This window comes from Panthera tigris, chromosome C1, assembly GCF_018350195.1.
Source record: "Panthera tigris isolate Pti1 chromosome C1, P.tigris_Pti1_mat1.1, whole genome shotgun sequence".
Classification (NCBI taxonomy): Eukaryota; Metazoa; Chordata; class Mammalia; order Carnivora; family Felidae; genus Panthera; species Panthera tigris.
This window is the reverse complement of record NC_056667.1, coordinates 216,877,058-216,901,265: the sequence shown is the minus strand read 5'-3', so window position 1 is coordinate 216,901,265 and position 24,208 is coordinate 216,877,058. Positions and strand designations below refer to the sequence as shown.

The 24,208-nt window shown below is 51.0% G+C and overlaps 1 protein-coding gene across 5 annotated transcripts in view; it reads right to left on the bottom strand.

The window, feature by feature from the left end:
- UBE2F (ubiquitin conjugating enzyme E2 F (putative)) overlaps positions 1–24,208 on the bottom strand; it is a 53,567-nt gene that overhangs the window by 4,595 nt on the left and 24,764 nt on the right. For all 5 annotated transcript variants that reach the window (XM_042995846.1, XM_042995842.1, XM_042995845.1 and 2 more), the window contains 4 exons: positions 14,310–14,377; positions 8,120–8,190; positions 4,317–4,374; positions 2,122–2,154 (listed from right to left, as the gene is read on the bottom strand). In XM_042995846.1, the coding sequence (XP_042851780.1) occupies positions 2,122–2,154; positions 4,317–4,374; positions 8,120–8,190; positions 14,310–14,377 (230 nt within the window). The remainder of the gene's footprint in view (positions 1–2,121; positions 2,155–4,316; positions 4,375–8,119; positions 8,191–14,309; positions 14,378–24,208) is intronic.

Below are 24,208 nucleotides of genomic sequence, written 5' to 3'. Positions count from 1 at the left end.
ACCTTAACTGGATCTTCTCTTTATCCATTAACCCTCCTTCACAGCACGGCACTCGTACCCAGCAGGAATGGCGTGTGGAGCCCAAGTGAGCGCCACAGTGCCAGGAGGCCCATCCCCGCAGACCTTTCTGCCTCAGAAAATCCTGGGGGGCTTCTGGGGGGGCTCAGTCAGTGGAGCACGTGACTCTTGATCTTGGGGTCGTGAGATCGAGCCCCAGGTTGGGCGGAGACGTTACTTAAAAAAAATAAAATCTTAAAAAAGAAAACTCTGGAATAGCTACTCCTCTCTCCTCAAAGATTTCAAATCAGAGGCCGTGCCTTATCTCTATATGGCCCGATACCTCTTCTTAAAAACCAAGGTAGTGACATTTGTCCTTCGGAGAAGTCCCTCCTTTCCAGAACCATCGTGGCCACTGCAAAGACGCCTGTACTTCTCTTCAGGAGAAACGTTAAGTTTGGGGACTGTATTTCTGACTTAGGAATAAATAACAAGGTATGACCAATATGTCACAAATATTGCAAGGAAATCACAGAGGCCTCTATGCTCTGTAATAGATCAACTCTAAGTCCCAGACACTGGCAAAAATACAAAGCACACACATGAGATACCTGATGCATATAAAGACCACGAGACACACAAAATTCTCTGTCTTCCTTACCACGTATCTGACCTAAAACGAGTACATTGGCTGGAATAACCATCGGGCTTCATCAGCAATTCTGGTTGGCTCCTCAGAACTGGGGAGGCCTGGAGCACTGGAGATGGGGGGCTGCACTAGATTAAGAGCTAAATCAAAGCAGCAGCAGCACGACCAGCTGGGTGGATTTTCCCTCATGCCGCAGCCCTCACGGCTCAGAAGTAAACCATACACGGCAATGGAAAAGCCAAACCACAACCACAAGCAAATGACAGAGGCTCGGTGCCCCTGAGCGCTGCCTTCTCAGGGTTAGGTTAAGGGGGGGGCCCGAAACCAGAAGCTGCGGGGTTTGTGGCTGGTGCCGCAGGTGGTTACCCGGGACATCACAGGAGAAGGCAAAGGGAGGCGGGAGCTTGAGGGCCTAATTTCGAGGCTCCGCGGCTTTTTATTCTTGCTGAAGGTAAGAGCAGAGCACCGTGATCCCGGATGCTGCGTCACACTCCTGCCGTGGCGCCAGGAAGCTGCCCCTCCGACACCCCGCCGTTCTGTGCGCTGACCAGGATGGGCTCATTTTCATGGACGTTGAGTTTAAAAGTATCACAGCTTTTATCCCCCTCCGCAGAGACAGATCTCTGAAGCTTATCTCTTTAAAAAAATTCTTTTTAATGTTTACTTTTGAGAGCGAGAGACAGAGCCCAAGCAGGGGAGGGGCAGAGAGAGGGAGACACAGAATCCGAAGCAGGTTCCAGGTTCTGAGCTGCCAGCACAGAGCCCAACACGGGGCTTGAACCCAGGAACCGTGAGACCATGACTTGAGCCGAAGTCGGACGCTCAACCGACTGAGCCGCCCAAGCGCCCCTGAAGCTTATTTCTTTTAGAGAAAGCTCTTTTATGACCAAAATGTAAAAAGTCAAAAGAATATTATATAAAAAGTTCAAATACGAGCTTTTAGCTTCTCCCCATGCCCCCTGCCTGCCCTCCAGCCCCTGCCTGTGACATGCTATTTTCTGAGGATAGTAAACTTGGGCAGCTGGTCACTGAGGAGACAACAACTCTACGGAGCTAGGTTTGTGAAAAGTCTAGAAGTCGTGTGACCACATACGCCTTCACCCAAACCAGGACACGTGGGAGGGAAGAGGGCTGCCGGTGAGGACACACATGAAGTGGGGCCGGGCCAGGTGCCCCCGTAGGAACGGCCGCCCACACGAAGCAGAATGGCACCAGCCCCCGCCCCGGCCCCAGAGGGACGAGACAGCCACTCCAGCAGGGCTCCCAGGGCCCCCTTCCCCATGTGCTACCCCAAAGCCCCCTCAGTTCCCGTGTCACTGTTCCTCTAACTAGTAAGAATATGACAGAAACGAGGGGGTCAGCATGTTGCTCAGGGCACTGTGTTTTCAATCCCTCTGTGTGATCCTTAACGGGATGTTTAAAACCAGGAGGCAGAGTAATCAAGAAAAACTCGGGATTCTGGTCAATGTACTTACAGTAAACAAAGAGTTTAATCCCCAAACAACATCCTGGAACGAGAAAGAAAGAAGAAAACAAGTTTCAGGCTCTCGTGCACTAAGTCTTTCAAACGCGCGACAAAGAGATCGGGATTGCACCATGTCAGAATTTATCCTCCACGTGCTCTGTTTTTCCCAAGACGGAAACTTAAAAAAAAAAACAACTTCTCTTCAGTGTGACAACAGGCTCTGGGAATGTGGAGGTGAGCAGTATGGGCAGGAAGCACAGAATCAAGGACCATGTGAAGTGCCCGTGGGTGAGGCCCAGCCCAAGACAGGGGCATCTGCTCAGGAGAAACCCACCGACACCACCTCGTCCTCGCCACCCTCTCAGGTAGTCCAGACTTCTGGAGAGTCATCTTTACAATAAAATTTGTTGTTTCTGCACCTGTGGCCTCTTGGGGACTGCAGGTAAGCTCATTACCCGTGGTCCCACGGGCCTCCTAACAATTTTGCTCTAATTATTTCAAAAATCAAGGAAGGCTAGTAACGTTTCCTAACATTCAAAGATCAGAAATTTCCATTAAAACAAAATGGAAAACCACTGTGTTCGCTCTGGAGTGACTGGCCATCTGTGACTCAACCACAGATTCCCTTTCAGCCTTCCTTGCCGTCAGCTCCAGATTGTCTTTTTTTAGGCTGATTCTCAGCCCCAGGCGATACTCAGACCACACCTCGGGAGGATCCACGGCCGGGCCTGTGGAAGTGCACGGTGTCCTCCGGCCTCCGACTCCGGGACAGGGCCCCAAACTCCTTCCCTGGGCCCCTCCCCCAAAGGGCCTACTTGGTGCTGCCCCCTCCAGGTGTGGTCACGCACAGCATTAGACAGGGCCCCAGAGCCGGTGCAGTCAGTCACCTGTGGGCCACTGTGGCCCACGCACGCCTCTCTGGGCCTCAGTGTCCCCCACTAAGAGCAGGGGACGGGGGTGAGGATGGTCTCTGTGAGGTGAACCAGTAAGTAGGCATATAACGAATGAGGTCAGTTCATCCCCAGCAGCTCTTTCCACAGGCAGGGCCCAGAGAGTTCATGTGTGAAGGATGGTGGGGAGAGGGCCCTGCACACACGTGGCCCAGGCCTGCCCGGGCCCCCCTTGTGACCCAAGGGACAGCATCCCACGCAGCATCTCGCTTGCCAGCCATGCTTATTTTTTGTGCATTTGGCACAGACTTGGACTTACGAGTGGTTTTAGTTAGGACAGCTTTTGTAAGCCGTGCATGACTCAGCCAAAGTTAACATGTGTGAGAAAACACCGCTCCTGAGACGTGGGAAGAGAAGGGGAGGGGACAGGGAGGAAGACGGCACGGTGCGACGTGCCCGCCAGTCTCAGAGCGTCCCAAACACGCTGATGGGACGCCCACGACCCTTTCGGGTCGAGCTGGTATGACGGTCAGTGTCAGAGCAGGACACGGTCACCAAGCAAAACGGGCCTGGTCCAGATGACCGAGCCTCGGGCTGAGGGAAGCGCAGGCTGGGAACCCAGCGCCAGGGCAAGGGCTCCGGCTGCGTGTTTCGTGTCCCATCGGAAACGACGGCAGGAGTCAGGTGCACTACGGAGCGAACGCCGGCCGGTAGCTCTGACTGCTTCTGACGAAAAGATGAGGCGGCAAGCAAAGCGCAGACGTCCTACGGATGCCACGGCAGGACAGCCTCGAGCTGAAGCCACAGCCGGTGGTCTCCTGGGGTGCCCGTAACGCTCACCACCAGAACCAACTCAGGCCTACACAGAAGCAAGCTCCCTGTTCCCCTCCCTCAGGGCAAAGCTGGCCGCTGTCCTGCCACCCACCGCCTGTCCCAGCCAGCTCCCTGTAACTCCCTGTAACTTGGAACAGAGGCCGCATCCGTCCTTTCCCTCCTTGCCCTCTACCCGCCCGGCTGCTCTCCTCCCTTCTCCTCTGAGAGTGAGGCACCTCACAAGACTGGGGACGGAGGAAGAGAAGAACAGTGAATGAGCTGAGGCACAAACGGTACAGGGGAGAGGTGAGCGGAGAAAACGTGAACGCCCCGCTGCCCCGGAGAGAACTGGGGGCAGAGGAACCAGCCGGGGCAGATGCTGGGCCGAGCACCCCTGGCGGACAGGGGCTGAGGAGGGAGTAGGCTGTGGACAGGACGGCAAGGAGACCGGCTCCCGGAGGGAGGGGCCTCCGGGCCCGCGGTCAAGAGCACTGCACTCTACCTTTAACGTCCTTGTGGGAGCCCAGCCGGTGCCGTCGATCGAATGTTCTCTCAGTAAACTGAAACGCAGAAGGGCGCAGTGGTCAGCGAGGGCAGCCTCCGGTCGCGTGAGCCGCCGACGTGCCGGACGCTGCCGCCACGCCCCGCCCGTGCCCCACGTCTCCCCCGTGGCCTCGCAGCCTCAGTCTCGCTGCCGCGGGCCTTCCCCACCTCTGAGGCCGAACGCCCGCAAGGCCAACTCTCGTGCCATCCTTGCTGCCTGTCCACGCAGGGCTCTGATCCTGGACGCACGCGGGAGCTTAAATTAAGACACCACGCGCACCTGTCAACCTAGCGCTCGGGGCCTCCTACGCGTGTGTCAGAACGACCCTGACCTCACTTGATGCCTCCGCGACCCACGAGGGAGGCACGGCCATCTCTCCGACGGACGGAGGAGAGAAGGCACGGCGCGCAGCGGCCACACGCCCAAGGGCATGGGGAATGACGGTCCTCCGCACCCGGGCAGCTCGCTGGGGGCTGCGGGCTGCGGGCTGACCCTGACGACAGCTCCTAGTGCACGTTTTCACACCCTGTCTGTTTCTGTCTTTAAAAAGCTCAAAAGGAGAAAATGAAGGATATAGGTGGATTAAGCCAAACCTCCGGATGGTCCTCAGCAGTGGGTGGGTGGCAGGACCGTGTTCGGAGAAGGGGCACACGGCTCTGGAGGTACCGTGAGGCCCTATCTCTCAAGCTGGACCTCAGGGTCCTTTTCATCACGGTTCCACCAGCTATAAACGCCATTCGATACTCTCACATAAATGATTTTTCCATACTTTGAAAAACTACAATTCATTGCCAAGTTCCTTTCTGGGGAAAACTTAGTTTGGCATTGCTGAGTTGTATCGCACCGTTGCTCTGATCCGTACCTAACATTTCTTAAGGTCACATGTCGGTGTCAGGCTCTCAGTATCTGGCTGTCTGGGTCTTAACTGTTACTGTGAACAGAATTTTTGAATCGCAGTGTGTTCAAGTTCAGATAAATCAATTACAATCAGGAGAAAATATAAATATGCTGTAATCTTAATTGCCCAAGATTTGTTGGAATAAACAAAACCTTAAATTGACCACTACCACTTACTCTGAGCCTTAAAAAGAAGGCTCTGCCCTGCAGAGGCCTGTGCCTGACATGAAACCTGTACAGATCTGAGTAACTTTCTGGAAACCATCTGCCAGGTCCTGGTGTTTATACGATCCAGTGACAGATTTCTTCACTGAGGCAGGGAGAAGAATCCTTCCTGGATTCTCATCCTTCTTTTATGGACCTTATCATATACGTGTTTACCTGTTTAATGCCTGTCTCCCACCAGCCAGCAAGCCCCGTAAAGCAAAGAACACCACCATGAGCTGACGGGCGGAGGAAAGGAACGAAGCCGGCTGAACTGGCTGACCAGTCAGAACCCTCGAGCTTCCCCGCCGACAGCACAGCCAGAGCAGGAGGGCTCTAAACCCGCAGGCCAGGTGCGCCCAGCAAGGGCAGTGACGGGCGGGAGTGGGGAGTGCCCATAATCGGGCAGGCGGCGCCCATGGTCGCAAGCCACAGGTCTGGGCAGAGTGACGCTGTGGAGGGAGCACAGGGTCACTGGAAGTTCTAGCCCAGCCTCGGCAGGTGGCAATCCTGCAGGAGCTCAGGTGACAGGCCATCAGCGAGGGCAGCAGCCAAGGGAGCAGACGGTGCCTCAGGGACTACGCCAGAAGCTTGGACCCCAGGAGAAAAAGTCTCGAGTGCAACCACTGGAATCCAGGCCCGGGGCCCTCTAATCCCACAGACACGGCACCTCTCACCTCTGACCCTGAGCCAGGAGGAGGGCAGGGCCGCCGGTGGGAGCAGAGCAAGACTCACAGAGACAGGGAAGGACCGCTGTGTACCAGACAAGGCCCCCAGAGCAGCAGGCACCGGTCAGTAGTGCTGAGTGAGGGATCCAGGTAGCTGGTGCCCGGCACTCACTATGGACCAGGAGGGCGTGGGCCAGGCTTGTCTTTCTCTTTATTCAGGAGACGCCACAAGTCAGCTGTGGACTAAGCCACCGCTGGACGCGGTCTAGTTTTTCACTAGATGAGGTCTTTATACTTAAATCTGGTACCTTACTTCCCACAAATAAATCCCTACAAGTACAGCTGATGAGTCCAAGGGTAAATGTAAGTTAAATGGAGACCTTAGATCTGAAGGACCAACAAAAGTACCCAGATAGAACCACCCTCCCGTGATGATGTGACAGCCTGCTGTCTCCCCCTCTCTCACATCCCACCGGATATCTGCTTTCGTACCAGACAGTCTGAGGAGTGGTGAGTGGCTCCTCATCGTTTCCAGGCGCCTCGCTGGTTACCACGGAGACTAAACACCCCTCAGAGCCTTCCCACCCACCCACCAGTGACTCTCGTACGAGTCACTACTTGTAGCTGGTGCTCGTTTTTCCTCGTGGCTGTGTCCACCTTTCTCATACCGAGTGGTAAAGACCACGGACATACGAAGGATGTAACACAGCTGACCTTTTCCCTCTCACTTCTGTGTTCTGTATTCTTAATTTGAATGCGGCCAAATCTATCAATGATTTTCCTCTGAGGTTTCTGGAGTTTGTTGCTGGCGGCCATCTGCTGAGCTCTCCTGATACTTTGCTAGAACGTGATTTCTCAGAAGATGGCAAAAGTGACGAGAGGAATTCCCGCTCTGGCCTTCATTGCTACCGAGGAAGGGACGGGACAGAGAAGGAGTGCGCGGAGCCCCCGGAGAGCGAGCCCCGGCAACGGCCTCGGGGGACAAGGCTGGAGTGGGTACCATGTACAACCTAACGCTGGAGAAGTCAGATTTTAGAAGTGTTGATACTCAAAGGACAGATTTGAAAAAGGGAGCCTCTTGTAAAATGCGTTTCTAACTGTCTATAAAAAAGGGGGCTGATCTGCAGGAATGGGGTCACCACATGCGAGCTGACCTGGGAGCCGGTGCTGACCGTTGAGGGAGAAGGGGGACTGAATCGCAGGAGGGAAGCAGAGGAAATGCTAACGCCCCCTCTGCAGGCCGCGGCTGACGGTTACATAACCTGCTGAAGTCACACCGCGCCGTCGTGAGGCAGTCTGGCACCAGAGGCCCTGCACTGACACCCCCCCGCTAGAGACTGGCAGGACGCACCAAGACAAAGCCCGAGTGCTAAACTTACTTACAAACAACAAACCACACACCTTCTCCAGGTCTCTACATGAGCCTTAAGAAGTGGGGAATCGCGGATCCCTGATCATCCCCCACTGGGAGGGAGGGGCACACACAGGCCACAAGTGACACGAAGTTCTGGGACGTCGTCCTGCTCATGCACATCAAGACTGTTTCGGTAAAGAGAGGGCATCTTGAGTACAAATGGCCAGGTCTTCTTAAACTGGACATCTACACTCCTCCCCCTCCCCTGGATTTTACTAACCACATGTTGCCTTCTTGGCTCAAATCAGCCACACGGAGGGACTGCAGCCTGTCGCTACCTCAGAAGGGGAAGAAAGGGCAAGGAGCCCCAGAGGGAGCATCCTGGGCGGGCGACAGGCTGCACCGGGACCGGCAGCGGTCTTGGCCACCAGAGGGCCCAGGAGGACGTGGGGCTGGAGGCAGAGGCAGGCTGGGGGTGGGGGGCCCTCCAGTCAGGAGAGTGCGGCCCAAAGCCCTGAGGGCGGTTTCCCAAACCTCTCTGATCTTAGCCCAGCCTCAAAATCTTCTCTCAGCGGAGACAACCTGTCCGAACGCCCAGTGCTCACAAACACAGAACATGGGAAAGAAGAGAAACCCACCTTAGACATATGTCGCCCGTCTCTGTGATGTTGGGGTGCCAGATCCTGGTCAGGCATTTCACTTTGGGAGGCTGCAACACAGAGAGAAAGGAAGAGATCACGGGCTCTCCAAATCATGCCTGCTGCCACAGACCCCATCTGGCCCTCGTTCCACTGTTTACGCGGCCAACCAGTCTTCAGCTCTGGACGCCGGCTCGTGTCACCCGCGTGGGAGTGGTCTTCACGCCGCATCCACACGTGCCAGTCTCCCTGACAAAGCCTGCCCGCACCCCGAACACAACGCTTCTACGAGTCCCGGGGCCCGCGGGCGCGTGGTGCTGGTGGCTGGGCCTCGGCCCCCCCTCGCCCCCCCTGCAGGGGCTGCGGACGAGCCCACGCTGTGCCACCGGCCCGGTTCACACGGGGGCCCTGCGTGCTAAGCTGTGGCTGCGGTCACCGCTCCTTCGGTGGTAGCGGAGTCCCCGTGCAGGTGTTTCTGAAGATGCTACTGCACGTACACTGTCCCACACCCACGTCTTAGTCCGCTTTACGCTCACGGGAGGGAGAGAGAGTGGAAAGGAGTATGTGGGAATGAGGCACGTGGACTTCGCTTATGAGGAGGCGTGTTTGCGGAAAGCCGTTCTTTGAAAGTGACTCCACAGTAAAGCAGCCTGGACTTGTTTGAGGGATAAAGCTACAAAAACACAGGGCAAGATCTTTCCTTTTGTGATACGTGATGATCCCACCCAGAAATAATCTCCATTCACATCTGATCCGCACCTCGAGCCTCTCTTCTAGGCAGAGCTGTGTTCCGGCACATGCGTTTTTCTTCAGAGGCACGGGGGCGTGTGCGCTCTACTTTTTCACGGGCATCTCTCACCATTTCAGATGGTTTTGGGGTTCCTCGCCTGCCGTGGCACAGATACTAGCATTTCACGAGCCAGTTCCCATGACTGGGCATTCACAGGCTGCCTCCCACCCGTCCCACAGGCTGGGCTCGACCAGCGCGCGTGTTCACTCCCGTGCATGAGACAGGTCCCCCCGGGACGGAGCTGGTCAGGCACGCAAGGGTCGCCTCACCAAGTCTCACAGACACGTCACCTCACAGACACTCAGGTGGGAGCCCTTTGTCACAGGGGGCGACGTCTCATCTTCCCCATAATCAGGTGTTTATCTGTTACTAACCTACAAAGTATTTCACCGCCCAAAGGCTCTCCTGCGTTTTTCCAGTCTCTGAAGAGCTCCACCGTCTTGTCTGTACAAAACAGACATACTTTCCAGCACCCTCCTAAATTTCTCTACTGACACGAAAAATCATCACCAAGAAACTCCCCAAGGGCTTAATCCAGGTCTGCAAATGTAGGTGTCCAAAGATTACAGGATTAGGTTCAGAGTGAGTTTCAATCAACTTAATATGCTCTAATTTGCTTTCCTGCAGGTAAACTGGAAGGCCTTTGACAGAAACTATGCTGTGGCTGTGCGTTTCCGGCGAGGCCTGCAGGCGGGGACGGGGGCAGGCTGGCACTCCGGGCTGTATGAATCTGAGGGAACCCGAAGGCCCGCTCTCCCTCCCGTCTAGAGAGTCCCCGACACTCTTGTCACCTCACCTAGTGTTCACTAGATCTCCAAGTATCTGACTGCAACTGCCCCCCCCTTTGTCCCTTTACACCCTCCACAGTTAGATGCCAGCACAGACACCTCCCCTGTCCCCGTCGATGGTCGTCCTCTGAGCCCCGGTCCCCATAACAGAGAGCATATCAGAACCCCAGACCCGGATTCTGACACACGCTGTCCAAACACAAATTGCTGCCTCGACCCCCCTAAGGCAAGACAGACAAGAAATACCCAGCTCCACCTGCTACCCGGCATTGCCACCCGCCCCGTCACAGGCTGAGTTTGACATGTGACCGCTACTGCAGTGCAAACCAGTGGGGGAAAAAGGGATTCTTCCATCCGAATCCATCTGGCAAACTATCTGGAAAACCCCAGTCGGATCCCCACTTAAGACTCGTATTCCAGATGCATTGAACACAAATGACACAGAACTTTAGAAGAGTGCCGGAAGAGGGGCGCCTGGGTGGCTCAGTCAGTTGAGCGTCCAACTTCAGCTCAAGTCACGATCTCACGGTCTCTGGGTTCGAGCCCCGCGTCGGGCTCTGGGCTGACGGCTAGGAGCCTGGAGCCTGCTTCGGACTCTGCGTCTCCCTCTCTCTCTGCCCCGCCCCCATTTGCACACACGCGCGCGTGTACTTGCTCGCTCTGTCTCTCAAAAATAAACGTTAAAAACATTTTTTTTTGAGCACTGGAGGAAAAAGCTGATGAGTTACCTTGGTGAGTCTGAAGGCCTGTTTTAAGCATTTCATAACAAGAAAAACTTGTAAAACAAAAGTAGATTTGAGGACAGTGGTGAAGCACAAAAACCTCAAACTTTTACAGAACAACATCAAAACACAAAGGAAAAACAAAAATCCTTACAGTACAACCAAGAAAACTGGGGGAAAAAGTTTCATATAAATTCCAGCTAAGACCTCTTGTAAGAAAAACAAACATCCCAATGGAAAAAGGGGCTAAGGACATAATTACAGTTCATAAAGAACATAAAAAGCTCATAAATAGGAAAAAATATTTAGCACCCTACTTATTTAAGAAACAAAAACTCAAATGACAATTAGATACCGTTTATTTCCTCCCAAAATGGCAAAAATGAAAATAATCAAAACATTCCATCTTTGTGAGGAAAAAGGGAATTTCCAGGCAGTGACGGTGAGGAGGCTGCCGGCATGACCTCTGGGGGGGGAGGCTTTAATAGTGTTGACAAAGAGCTTCAAACCCGGTATCCGTTACTCCACGGTCTTAATTCTACTTCTAACGGCTTAGGTCACAGGCAGGGGCAGACGTACAGCAAGTGCTGTCTGGGACGCACGACACAGCTGCTCACGCCAGGGGGGCAGCGAACCGCGGCCTGGTGAACCGAGTGCAGGCGGGCCTGTCTCTGCATGGGACCTAAGTATGGTTTCTACATTTTTAAAAGATCGCTTGAAAAAACCCCACATAGTTTGTGATGGAAAAAAAGAATACGTGGTAGAGACCAAAAACGGTTCACAAAGCTTGAAATATTTACTATCTACAGAAAGTCTGATTCGTACTGTCAACAATTGGTCAACTAGCGACCAGCAATAAAGGACTGACTTAAAACCATGACGCATGTAGTGAACTGTTCTAATGATGATGTAATTATATGTTAATTGACATGAAAACCTATGTTCATCTTGTTATGATGCTAAAATTAAAAAAAAGTTACCGTGTTAGGGGTGCCGTGTTAGGGGTGTTAGCAAAGTCCTTACAAAGAACATAAAGGCATAAGAACAAATGAGCGAGGCGGCTCCACGGGGCCCTCCCAGGCTGGCCGTCTCCGCATGCAGATGAAGCACGGGTCCCTGCAGTTTACTCTCACAATCTCTGCCCCAAATGCCCGTAACCTACGCATTTTCGCACGCTGGTTTCATCTCCTGCACGCAGGTTCGTATGGGCGGAGCGCGCCCCCCGCGGGACAAGTGCGCGCCATGTGGCGGGCACTGGAAATACAGCGAAAGAAAGGTGCTCCAGACCCAGCTTCGGGGAGCCGCCAGTGTGGCCGAAAGGGACACCGAGGAGTTAGGTAAGCGAAGATCAATACAAAAAGAGTAAACACAAGTACCTCTGTATCAGCCACGCTCGGGTTCCCGGGGACGGTGTCACCTCCCCCACCCCCCGCCCCAGGGACCACTGTACCGACTCAGCCTGGAGGAGGGAGTGGGACAGGCAAAGGGGCCTGTGGGGGGGGAGAGGTCCTAACAGCGGCAGGGTCTGGGTCCACCCAGAGAGGCTGGCCCCTCCGTGCCCCTTGCTTGAGGACACTGGTTTCATTCCTGATGAAATCCAACCAGCGATCATTCAGAAATTTCCCAAAGGAGATAGAAACTAAATATAAAAATGTAAAATCATCATAAATCACTAATTAACATAAAAAAACACGTCCTCAAGGCCCAGTGGTTTTCTATCTTGTTTATTCCGTGTCCCATGCACTCCGTTTCTGGAAGTCACACAGGGACAGGACAACATGACAAACATTTTCTCACTACAGAGTGGCCACCCGGTTTGGCGAGAGGGGCACACGCCAGGTAGCCAGGCAGCCCTGGGCAGGAATCCACTTCAGCACCTGACGGTTTATTCTGGCAAAGCTAACAAGGGAAGTTCCCAACTGTAGCCCTCTGGGCCCTAGCTTCCTGACGCATGAACATGAGCGTATTAATGTCCCCCAGGGAACTCCCGGGGAGGGACACAAGTGAGTGGGGGCACCTGGCACATGAAAGCTCTCAACAAAACTCGGTTCCTTCCTTGGCATCTTCTCATGCTCCGCCCTCTTCCGACACCGGGAACGAGACGCTCTGCTACTCAGTGGTGCCTCACGTACCCGCAACAGCGGGTCTCAGATCCCGCAAAGCTTGTTGGAAAAGTCTACCAGCTCATGCTAAGGCCCTCCCCAAGCCACCCCCCTCCTCAAACACTCACTGCCTCTCCAAAAAGACTGTCACAAACTTACCATCCTTTAATTTAACATTCTTTGGATGAGGAATCCTTAGAGTACGTCCAGATAATTGAAAAGTCTGGAATTTTAAGTACCGTATGCCTGGCTGTTTCCAGAAAACATCAAAATAGCCCCTGGAATTGTAAACATCTGTGCTGAAGCCAAACCTCTCCAGCCACATCTCACCTGAGGGAGTACGGGGTTCTGTGGAGCCAGACTCCTCGGTCTGTGATTAGGGAAATATGGAAAGTCAGTAGGTAGCTGGATGGATGCGTGGACAAAGACCTGAAATGCATATTTTCCTGTCTTTGCTTCAAAATTAATTTTTTTCCTTACTGCCAACTCTACCCCATCCTCATAAGCTACGTTCAGAAAGAAATTTTAATGTCGTAGCCCCGTAAAGGTAAAGGTTTGGCTTCACACAAACAAGTGTGACAGCCCCTGAACTGCACCCCATTGGTGGGGCCAGGGCCCAGGGCCCAGGGCAGGGGAGCCTAACTCCACTTCTCAGACAACACGGAGTCACTGCAGGTAAAGTGACCGGACACGTGGTGTCCCCCGTATCCGCAGCCTCAGGCTAACAAGGGGCTTAATTTTACCAGCGGATTTTTCTTTCCTATTTGATAAGCCTAGAGAGGGCTAGGAAGCATCAGGGGGATGTTTACACACATATATATATAAATACAAAATTGTGAAGTTGTTCCCAACTGTCACTAGTTTCTCAGGCCAAAGTGAAAATGCTCAACAACCCTCAAATCTGAGTTTCTCATTCCTCCCCACTACTCCCCAACCCTGATTCTTCCTTCAAGTCGACTTGGTCGATCCACCGCACGCAGGCTGCTAATTCTCATTTCTGTACCTGTTAACACAGTTCCAGAAATTTCGCCGTCACCTCAACACCACCCTCCCCTGGTTATGGGCCAACCCAAGTCGGGACAAGTCCAATCCTGTTTCTCCTTAAAGCTCAAATGGCCCGACCACTTTCCCAAAATGACCCTCTCCTTTCCTTCTCTGAATTCACGTAAATTAGTTTCCTGTCCCTGCTCGATAGCTCTGTTGTCTGCTACTCACTGCTTTTCTCATGCTATGGTAACTTTGTACTTTGTCTCACCTTCCTAACTGATAAAGATAGAATGTGACAGTATTTGGTGTGAATATTACCTAGGGTGGGTCTTTGAGAGATTAACGTGTAGCTATGGGTATAAATTATGGTTTAAACCTATAAGGCATTCTTCTTTTCTAAAATTTTCAAGTACATGTTTTCTACACTTCGAGGGTTTTGGTGCCATACCGTAAACAGAACCACGGTTTTAAATAAAACGCCTGCCTCTTCAGTGCTAGAATGTAACAGATAGGATTTACATGAACCACACAGGCCGCTCCCAGGGAAGGTGCCAGCCTAGGCAGAGCGGAGGTCCCAGTGCAGGCCGCCTGGCACACAGTAGTCACAAGTACTTGTTGAGAAAGGAATCTCCCTCCCGAGGCTCTACATCCTGCTGACGAGTAACACCAACCACAAATATTGGCCATTTTGTACTCAGTCCCAGGACTGGGGGGACCCGATGCAGTGGGGGTGTGCTGGGACCCGGGACGGCCACCCAGCCACGCGAAGGGGAAACAACGGCTCAGACGCAGGCTACTCACCACCATGTTGTACGCATCAGGAACTTCAGTTTCAAACTGAAATTTTCCACCCTGGTAGTAACCCTCATCTATCAAAAACACAAAACAAAACAAAAAATCCTTTAAATTAAAAAAAAAAAGTTAACAGAAAGCAAACACTATGTTAGGATACGGCAAAAAACAGAGAATTAAGAGTTAAAAAACAAGACTGCAGGATTCCTTCCTTACGTCCCCAAATCCTGCCCCTGCCCTGATGATGAACTGAAATCGGCTCCCCGCGACCCTGCCTGCTGTCCGTCTCCTCGCCGGCCATGTGCGCTCAGGGGAGGCGCTGGCATCCCTCAGTCGCCCAGAGCCGGCCCGGGTAGCCCTGTTCTCACCTCGGCCCCGTCCCACTCCGCATCACAGCACCGGTGTGCCCCCTTCAAACACATCTCATGACAGCTAACCATCCTGGGTAAGCTGCAAGGTCATCTCTTTGCGGCTGGCTGCCCCATGAGAGTGTCAGGTCCGAGGGGTGCTCCAGGCCCTGGGGACAGGCAGTGAAGCACACAGCCCCTGCCCCAGTGAGCGTGCACAGTCAACACTTGCGAGCCGACTGGCTGAGTGCTCGGTGCAGCCTTCTGAACAGAGCGCGCCCCCTGGAACGGGGCTGGAGGGCACCGGTGGGCATGCAGGAGGACGTGTGGAGGCAGGGTGGCACCAGGTCACAGACCCCACAGCACAGTCGCAACTGCGCCAGCCGCCTCTGCCTCTGCCAAGAGTCCACCCACCCCAGGCGAGCCTGGCCTGCGGGTGAATTGTGGGCGCTACTCGTGCTGCTGCCAGCAGAGGGCGCTCACGCCTGCGCTCCAAGCCAGAAATGCACCGGGGTTTTCAGTTACTCTGAACTTCACAATCTGGCAAAATTAACACCATCTTTCATAAGAAAGTTCAACTTTCCCCCAAATATTTATCACTGTGAACAAATCAACAATACTACATATTATTGCTTCCCTCAGCTGCTTACATAAAATAAATATTTAATACAGAGTTGTTAGTGTCAAACAAATCATCACTACAACAATTTTCCGAGACTGTGTCAACATTTACAGACCCCAATGTTTTCATTCTTTGCCAGTGTGACAGAGGAGAAAGACCATATTTCTGTTTTACATTCATCTGAAAAGCAGTGAGGCTGAAATTTATTTCATATTATGGATCATTTTTAAAGCAAGAACCGAATGACTGATGTTCTTTAACTGTCCTTTTGTCACCGAAGTATTCATCTTTTAACTACCAATATAGAAAAGCTCTTAGGAAGATCAACCTCTGCCTTTTGTATTTGTTACAGTGTTTCTTAGTCTGCTGGTTTATCACTGATTTTGTGGTTCAACTACTTCTCACCCTGAAGCCCGTCTTTCTGTGGTTTGTCTTTGGTCCTGTGCTTACAAAGATCTTTCCCAACCCAGATGACAGAAACATCTGATTTCCCTACTTTCTCACAGCGATCTTAGGGTTTCATGTACTTCGCAGCCCACTCACTCACGGGAACGAGGCAGCATGTTCTTCCTCACTGCTGGCCTCGACCATCATACGGCCTAGATTATTCTACCCTTCCCCAGTCATCTGATACGGCTATTTCTAGCCCTCACTGGCACCCCTGGATCAGTGACTGACAGCACCGAGAGTCTTTAGAAAAGACTGTTTTGGGGGAAAAATTTTCCCTCCAGATACAAGAACTCTGCAAACAAGGGCATCGCAGGTCTGAAGTCATGAGAGCACAGCCACGCCCACCAGGGGCTCTGCGGCTGCGAGGCTCCTGTGTCACCGGGCGCCCCCGCGGCAGGGGGACCTGGCGCTGGGCTCTGCACGCGGTGCGGCGGGCGCCGTGCGTGCTGTCGCCCCAGCTCCCGGTGCAGCGCCGCGTCTGCTCTCGCCTGTTCTCGCTCCTCCGGGCTGTGCTCCAGTCACCGCATCCTGCCGCACTGCGGTTTTTCTCTAGTTGGCCTTCCACTTCACGATCATGTAGTTTCAACAAGGCTGCCAACCAGTTCCAGAGAAACTGTGATTTGGTCTAATGCGGGTTCGATTTTACCATACTCCTCTGTCCTAGCCAAGCTCTCATTCAATAATTACTACAATTTATCATCTCTGAACTGGTTGAAGACAGACAGGAAGCGGAGAGTTCTAGTCTTTGTCTGTGTCAGGAGGATGACCTGCTGCTGAGGCAGCACTCCTTGTCTCCTCGTCTAAGGACATACACAGCTTTGGGACCCGAGCCACTCTATTTATTTATTGAATTTGCCTAGAAACGCCATGTCCTACTTAAAAGGCAGCTGGGGAGCAAGCAGACTGTACGGAGAGGAAACACACTTAAGAGCATCTCTTATTTCCTGTGATTTTCTCAGCGAAGGCCCCAGTGAAGACTTCTTGCTGACCCACCTCGCGGGTCCGGCTCCCAAGCTGGCGCCTTGCAGGGTGGAGACTGAGAAAGGCCGCGCAGCTCTGGACCAGCAGGCACAGGGTTCATGTACAGCGTCCGTAACCCAGCGTGTGCCACATCCAAGTCTGGGACGGCCCACTGCGTCACTGTGTGAGGCTGCCGCGACTGAAAACCTCCTGCTTCTCAGATAACTGGGACAACAGTTCAAGTACAACAGTGAAACACAGCAGGAAAGTTCCTGGCATCCAGCTCACTGGGCCAGCCTATCCCCGCCCCTCAGGGTTACAAGGAGAGGAACCATATGCCACTGACTTTCAGCCAGGTTAGGGGTATTCCTGGGAGGAGACTGGCCGAGGGGTCTGTGGGCACAAACAGCTCCAGGAGAATCCACTTCTAGGTGGCCAGTGTCCGGGTGCATTCCCTAAAAGAAAGCTGCCTGACAGTCTCACGAGGTCAGACTCCCACCGGCCACTCCTTCCCTCTCCCTTCTCATAGCTGTCCCCACTAGAAGCAGAAGGTTGGCTTCTCAGCTCTCTTCTTACCATGATGCACTGCCCCAAGGCACAAACATCCCAGTGGACAAAGGTCACAGCAAATGGAGGCACGTGGCAGGGTTGTGCTTTCCCCATCTGACACCCAGTTCTGTTAAGGGCAAAGTATGGTGTTATAAAGAAGACATCCCAGTTCATATTGGAATGTCTTGAATTCAGACATCTTGTGGAGTCTGATGGCAGCAAGGATTAAAATTTCACTTAGAGGCTTTGGGGCACCTGGGTGGCTCAGTCAGTTGGGTATCCAACTTCAGCTCAGGTCATGATCTCACGGTTCGTGACTTCGAGCCCCACTTCGGGCTCTGTGCTGACAGCTCAGAGCCTGGAGCCTGCTTGGGATTCTGTGTCTCCCTCTCTCTCTGCCCCTCTCCTGCTCACCCTCTGTCTCTCTCTCAAAAATAAATAAAAACAACAAATTTAAAAAGTTTTCATTTAGTGAATTCAATCCCTAGAGGACTGTAAAAGAACACATGATCACTGTGAGAAGCAAGCAAACAGGGAATCAATAAGCCACAGGCATATGGCACCTTCTTCTGCCCAGGTGACTGGGTCCAAGCCTCACCTAACGGCCGGCCAGCAATTAAACTCGGAAGTGAGGCGGCGGATGGCACATCCTAGAAATAAGTAACACTTCTCCCAAGAGAGAGTGGGTCTGACTGCTGACTGAGCTGACAATCAGAACTGGTTCTGCCTACTAAAGCATTGGAGAGATATTTCTTTTTTTTTTTTTAATTTTTTTTAATGTTTATTTATTTTTGAGACAGAGAGAGACAGAGCATGAACGGGGGAGGGTCAGAGAGAGAGGGAGACACAGAATCTGAAACAGGCTCCAGGCTCTGAGCAGTCAGCACAGAGCCCGACGTGGGGCTCGAACCCACAAGCTGTGAGATCATCACCTGAGCCGAAGTCGGACGCTCAACCGACTGAGCCACCCAGGCGCCCCTGGAGAGATATTTCTTATTCATTGAATGAGCTAAACCTGCAGCCTCCAGCTTTGGAGGAAGTACAAAGCATTAAGTTTTTACATCGGTAAGGGTACGACAAAACCAATAATATCTCAAAGTTCTCAACTCTTCCTGAGAATCTCAGATAAAACAAGATGCTTCCAAGTGAAGACAGGTATGATTAATGGTCAGCTGACAGGTCTTGGGAAAGTGGCCTTTATGAACGCCTCAGAAACTGTGATGCTAAGGGGCTCTGATGTCTGTGTTCAGAAAGTCTTTTCCAAGTCAGATGGGTTCCAATTCTCTGCTTTCAACAAAATGGAGGGAGGAACCTGATCTAACAGTCAGCAGCAAGATCAAGAAAATATACGATTCTGAAGTCCAAGGATGGAATGTCATAGCTGTGACAAAACACCTTCCATGCCTCTCTCATCAGGCAGTCTTCAGTGTCTACATCTATAAAAAGAAAATGAAGGAAGAAAACTGGCACTCCTTCTCTGTAGCATAAAGGAACAGTCATTTACAAACTCATCAACCAAATCAGAGAAAACTGCTAACGGTAACTCCATCATTCTCAGATCCGTTTCAGATGAAACGCTATTTTATGTTTAATAACCATCAAAGCTTACAACATCCTGTTTAAAGTCATTCATTCAGCAAATATCTGATGAGAGCTCATGATGTGCCAGACCTTGTTCTGGGCCCTGGTGACACATCAGCAAGAGACCTTCCCCCCAGTACCAGCGCACGTTCTGGCGGAAGAAGGTGAAGGAGCCAAGGGAGGAGTTGAACTTTTACACAGGGTGGTCGGAGAGAGCAAAGGCCTGAAAACGGAGGCCATCGGGGTGAAGAACACTCCAGGCCCATGAAAACAGCGGGTATGTTCAGAGAGCACTCCAGCAGCCAGAGGCGAGGCAGGGGAGAGGAGGAGCGGAGGCCAAGGAGACCACAGTAAGAGTGCTGGCTTTTATGCAGAGCCAGGCGGGGAGCCCGGAGAGGGGTCTGAGCAGAGGAGGGCTGGGCTGCAGGCCCTGTGGAGGCGACCTGTTACAACAACCCCGGTGAGAGATCATGCTGGTTAGGACCTTGGGAAGATTCCGACGGGAACACCACCAGGATCTGCTGACAGATGAGGGTGGGGAGTGGCGAAGAGAGGGGTTAAAGAAGAGCTAAGGTCTCTGACCCCGCAACGCAAAGGGCAGAGTTGCCATCGGGAAGATAAACAGGCCGCAAGGGCCATCACCGCACCAAGTTCAACCTCGGACACGTCGATCTGAGATTTCCCGTCAACATTCAAACAGAGGTGTTGATCGCCAGCACACGATTCTGGAGTGTGGGGGAGGTCGGGGCTGGATGAGGGCAGGGTGGGAGCTGTTCAGTATACGGAAGCACTCACATTTCATGAGCTATGAAGGTCCAAGGACGGGACAAAGCCTTCGGGGCTCCCACACCTAGAGGGGTCTGGGAGAGGAGACAGGAGGGGCAGCCAGCACCGAGGAGGAGAAGCAGGAACCAGGAGTTGGTGAAAACAATGACTAACAACTGTTCAGAACAAAATGCTTGAGACCGAAGAGTCTTCCGGTTAGAAAAACTTTTTAAATAACTTAGACACATACATATAGATGTGTGTGAGTGCGCGCACGTGTATTTACAGAGTAGTAGGACAAGGTGACAAAGTACTTGGCAGAAAAATGTTCACATTAGGATACAATCCTATAGGACGAGTGGAAGAAAACTATGAGTGAGAGGAGAAAAGGCAGCAACGAGCATTTTCCAACCACTGAACTAGAGCTTGTTCATATTTCTACAAAAAGGCATGATGGTGGGCGTATCCATGCTATTTAGATTCTACTGGAAACACTTTAAAGAGCAATATAATACTTTTATCTTTAAATGTCAATATTTACAACACACTGGAAATTATGTAAATTTCAAACTTAAAAGTCAGCAAAAACAGCGTCCTTGCCAAGATGAGCTTGTAGACTGGGGTCGGCAAACTCCTTCTGTAAAAAGCCAGACGGTAAGTACGCTTCAGGCCTTGGGACACAGGTCTCTGTCGCATATCCTGTTTTGTTGGCTTTTTCACAGCCCTTCAAATACGTAAAAGGCACTGTGAGCCGGAGGGCCGCGCGAACAGTGGCCCAGGGCGGGATCTGCCTCACGCCTGGGATGGCGCCCAGCGTGCCCAGGCCAACGCGGAAGTACCTGAAGACACATCCGCGGTCGGACCGTGAGACGCAGCGCGCGTGAAGCCGGCTCATCTCAGGGGAGGCTGCTGTGGGCTGACTGTTCAGGGGAGGCTTGGGGGATGTGCCTTTAGGTACACCCTCAAAATCGGGATGACAACCACAACCCTAAGCACACCGACACGCGGAGCACGCACCGCACACGGTCACCTGGGCTCATGCACCTGTTCGCTCACCCTGTCTCCACCACTGCAGTGGGACAGGCACATCATCACCCCTTCGGAGAAGAAACTGAGGCCCGTGCAGGAAGAAACTGTCCTGGCCATAGCCCCACAGCTAGCGGGTGGCAGAGCCATTTCCGGCCAGGCTGTCTCCCTGGGATCTGAGGGCAGGTGGGGGCGGGGAAGACAAAGAGGCAGTGTCCACGAGGAGGGCGGACTGGGCACAGAGCCGCAGCCAGGACTGCCACGAGCCCGCTGTGGGGCCGAGCCGGGGAGGTGGGCGGGTACTTGGCGGTGACATGGGGTCGGGAGCCACGCGGGAGCTGCAGAAAACACTAAGTCAGCTGCTAAAGAAAAGTGAGCACCCTGGGACCCGATGGAGGCTAATTTACGTGTGGAGGTAATATATATGTAAGAGATATTAATATAGACCATTGGGGTCCCAGGCAGGAGTTACAGAAAAAATATTTAAAGAAATGTTGGTCAAATTACTTGTGAGTTTCACAAAAACCAAAGCTACAGATCCAGAAAGCTCAGTAAGCCCAGGTAAGGTCAATAATCACATCAAAGAACATCACAGACAGACTGCTAAAAACGTGATAAAGAGACGGTCTTAAAAGCAACCAGAGACTAAAATGCACACATAAAGCGGAACAAAGAATGAGCACTGACTACTTATAAGAAAGAATACAAGTCAGGAGGCAGCAGAATGAGGTCTCTACAATAATGAACTCGTCACCCGGGGGCTGTACTACATACAAATCCTGAACACCCAGGATGTTCTTCAGGCAGAAGGAAAAGTAACAGATGGAAATTCAGACCCAAGGAAGGAGCGGTGACTACGCTGGGAAACAGATAAAAGAAAACAGGATATGTAAGGCTGGGTCACAGAGTACATAAAGGAGACAGGACAACTGTAAAAGGAAGGCTGGGTAGGGAAATGGAAATATCCTACTATCTGTCTAAGCCTCCACCTGAAGAACTGGGGGAAAAAAAGCCAAATTAAGCTGAAAACAAGCTGAAAGAAGGTAATAAAGATAGGATCAGACAACAAAAGATAGTAGAGGAAAATCAATAAACCCAAAAGCTGGTTCTTTGCAGAGACTGATAAAATCGATAATCCTCCAGCTAGCCTGATCAAGAAAAAAAGAAAACACACTTTCACTAATAGGAGTTAAAGGAGACTCGACAGAACTTTATAGGACAAGATATTAAGAACAACATTGTACCACTAAACTTGAAAATGTGGACAACCTTAAGAAAGACACCAATTACTCTATCTACTAGAGAAAGTGTATTCATCCTTAAAATGTTACCACAAAAACAAAACACAACCTTCCAGAGCTAGGTAGCTTCCCTGGCAGATTCTACCACTGCGTGCAGAACTGATACTAACTCTTCATCCACAGTCCCAGGAAACAGAAGGGAGCACTTCCCCCTTCACTCTGGAGGGATGGCGGGGGGAGGGGAAACCAGATCCTCCTCTTGCCCCACATAAAAAAAGAACTAAGTCACAGACCAAACTGTGAAACGTAAAGCTGAAAAATACTTGAAAAAAAAAAAAACACACACGATATATTTGTATTTCTTCGATCTCTAGGACACAGAAAGCACAGCTATTTGTACTGGTCAGAATTGTTACTAGGATTCATCACCACGAGCTCAGTGGCTTAAACAACACAAATTTACCATCTTCGGTAGATCAGAAGTCCAAAACAGGCAGCGTGGGGCTACGATCAGCCAGCGGGCAGGGCTGCTGCGTTCCTTTCTGGGGGCTCTTGCCCCATCTTCAAATTCAGTGATGGCCAATGGAAATGATAATACACACAACCAAATGGATGCATCTCGAAAGCACGGTGCTAAATGAGAACAGCCACAGACAAAATGCTCCATGCTGTTTTGGTCCATTTACATGGCATTCTGGAAAAGGCACAACGGCAGGAACGATGTCCGCCAGAGGCTGGGGGACCTTTTTGAGGTGACGGAAACATTCTCTATCTCGATTATACTGACGGTGACACACTGTCAAAATGCAGGGAACACCCCAGAACAGTGAACTGTCCGTCAATTAGACCTCACTAAACATGATTTCTGCAAAAGATAAAGAAAAAGCCTATGCCACATAAAAGGCACTAAGCGGTGGGTCAGGAAACCAAGTGTGCTGGCAATTTTTACAATGCCAAAAAGTTCAACGTCTAAACAGCTTTATACACATTATGTATGTTTTTACAACTGACCATCACAATAGGTTTTAAGCATGGTAATGAGCAGTTTTAAAAACGGGAAATCAGATATTTAACTTCACAGTCACTCCAGGGAACTTGAGCGTCCCAGGAAAGAAATGTGCCTCGGAGTCATGTGAAAGGCAGGGGGCATGAGCTACTATAAGAACAGAGTTTTATCCGACAAGTCACTTACTCAGTGTGATGGTACGCAAGGAAGCATCATGTCAACAGAGCTCTTGGAAGGAGCCAAGAAAAGAGCAGCGAATGTTCTCCTAACAAAGATTAGCTGATGCTAGGACAGAAAACTGACAGTCTTAAGAGCTCACATCACATTTCTCTTACATGTAAAGAGAAGAACTGCCACCTGTATTTCTAGGGTTATTGCAAAGAAAAGACTTCGCTAGGAAAAAGTCTGTTCCTCTTCCAATCTGTCCCTCATAATGGTTATCTCCATATTAAAATTAAAAATCCAACTAGAGAGAACCAGGGAGTACATGCTCCGGGTCTGAAACCTTGACATAGTAGCTGTGACCACCACCTAAAGTTCTATAAGGACTGAAGAGCAGGTCAAGCCAAGGCCTGCATCAGTGTTGTGCTCTATGTCCATATATGTTTAAATCTCCATGATTGCTGAAATGTTCCAAAATGTTCACGAGTGGAAACAAACCCATCTTTCAGGCTAACCAAACATATTTCTTTTTTCAGAAATTGGGATCTTACTTTATTTCACATTTAGAAACTTTTCTAAGTCCAAAGTTCTGAAACAAAGCTAAGAATGCACCACTAACCAGACATTAATACGGCTAACAGATAAATCAGTTAAAATTTTATGACTTAATGTAAGCTACACTTTTATTGCCATGTACCAATTAGGGTGTATTTATAAATTAAATGTTCAAATTAAGTAAACACGAAGCTAACAATTAATACATTTAGAAACAAATTTAGGTGAACATACACAGTAATACACAAGATTTACAATGCAGCTATAGAATTCCCTGATCAGAATTTATATATATGTAACACTAATAAAAAAAATGTTATTATGTTAAAACCCCCCACATATTTAATAAAGAACTTATATTCAGTTATATAAACCTTACAACTCGATAAGAGGACAAGCAACCCAATTTATAAATGGGAAAAATATTTGAATAGACACTTCAACAAAGAAGATACACAAACAGCAAACAAACACAGGAAAGGATGCAAATAAAGGTCACAAGGAGACACACACCCACGATAATGGCTGAAATTGAAAAGACTGCCAAGATGTCCGCAAGACTGTGAGGGAACCGGAATTCTCATTCACTGCTAGCAGGACTGAAAAACAGTACTTACACTTTGGAAAACAAGATAGCAGTGTCT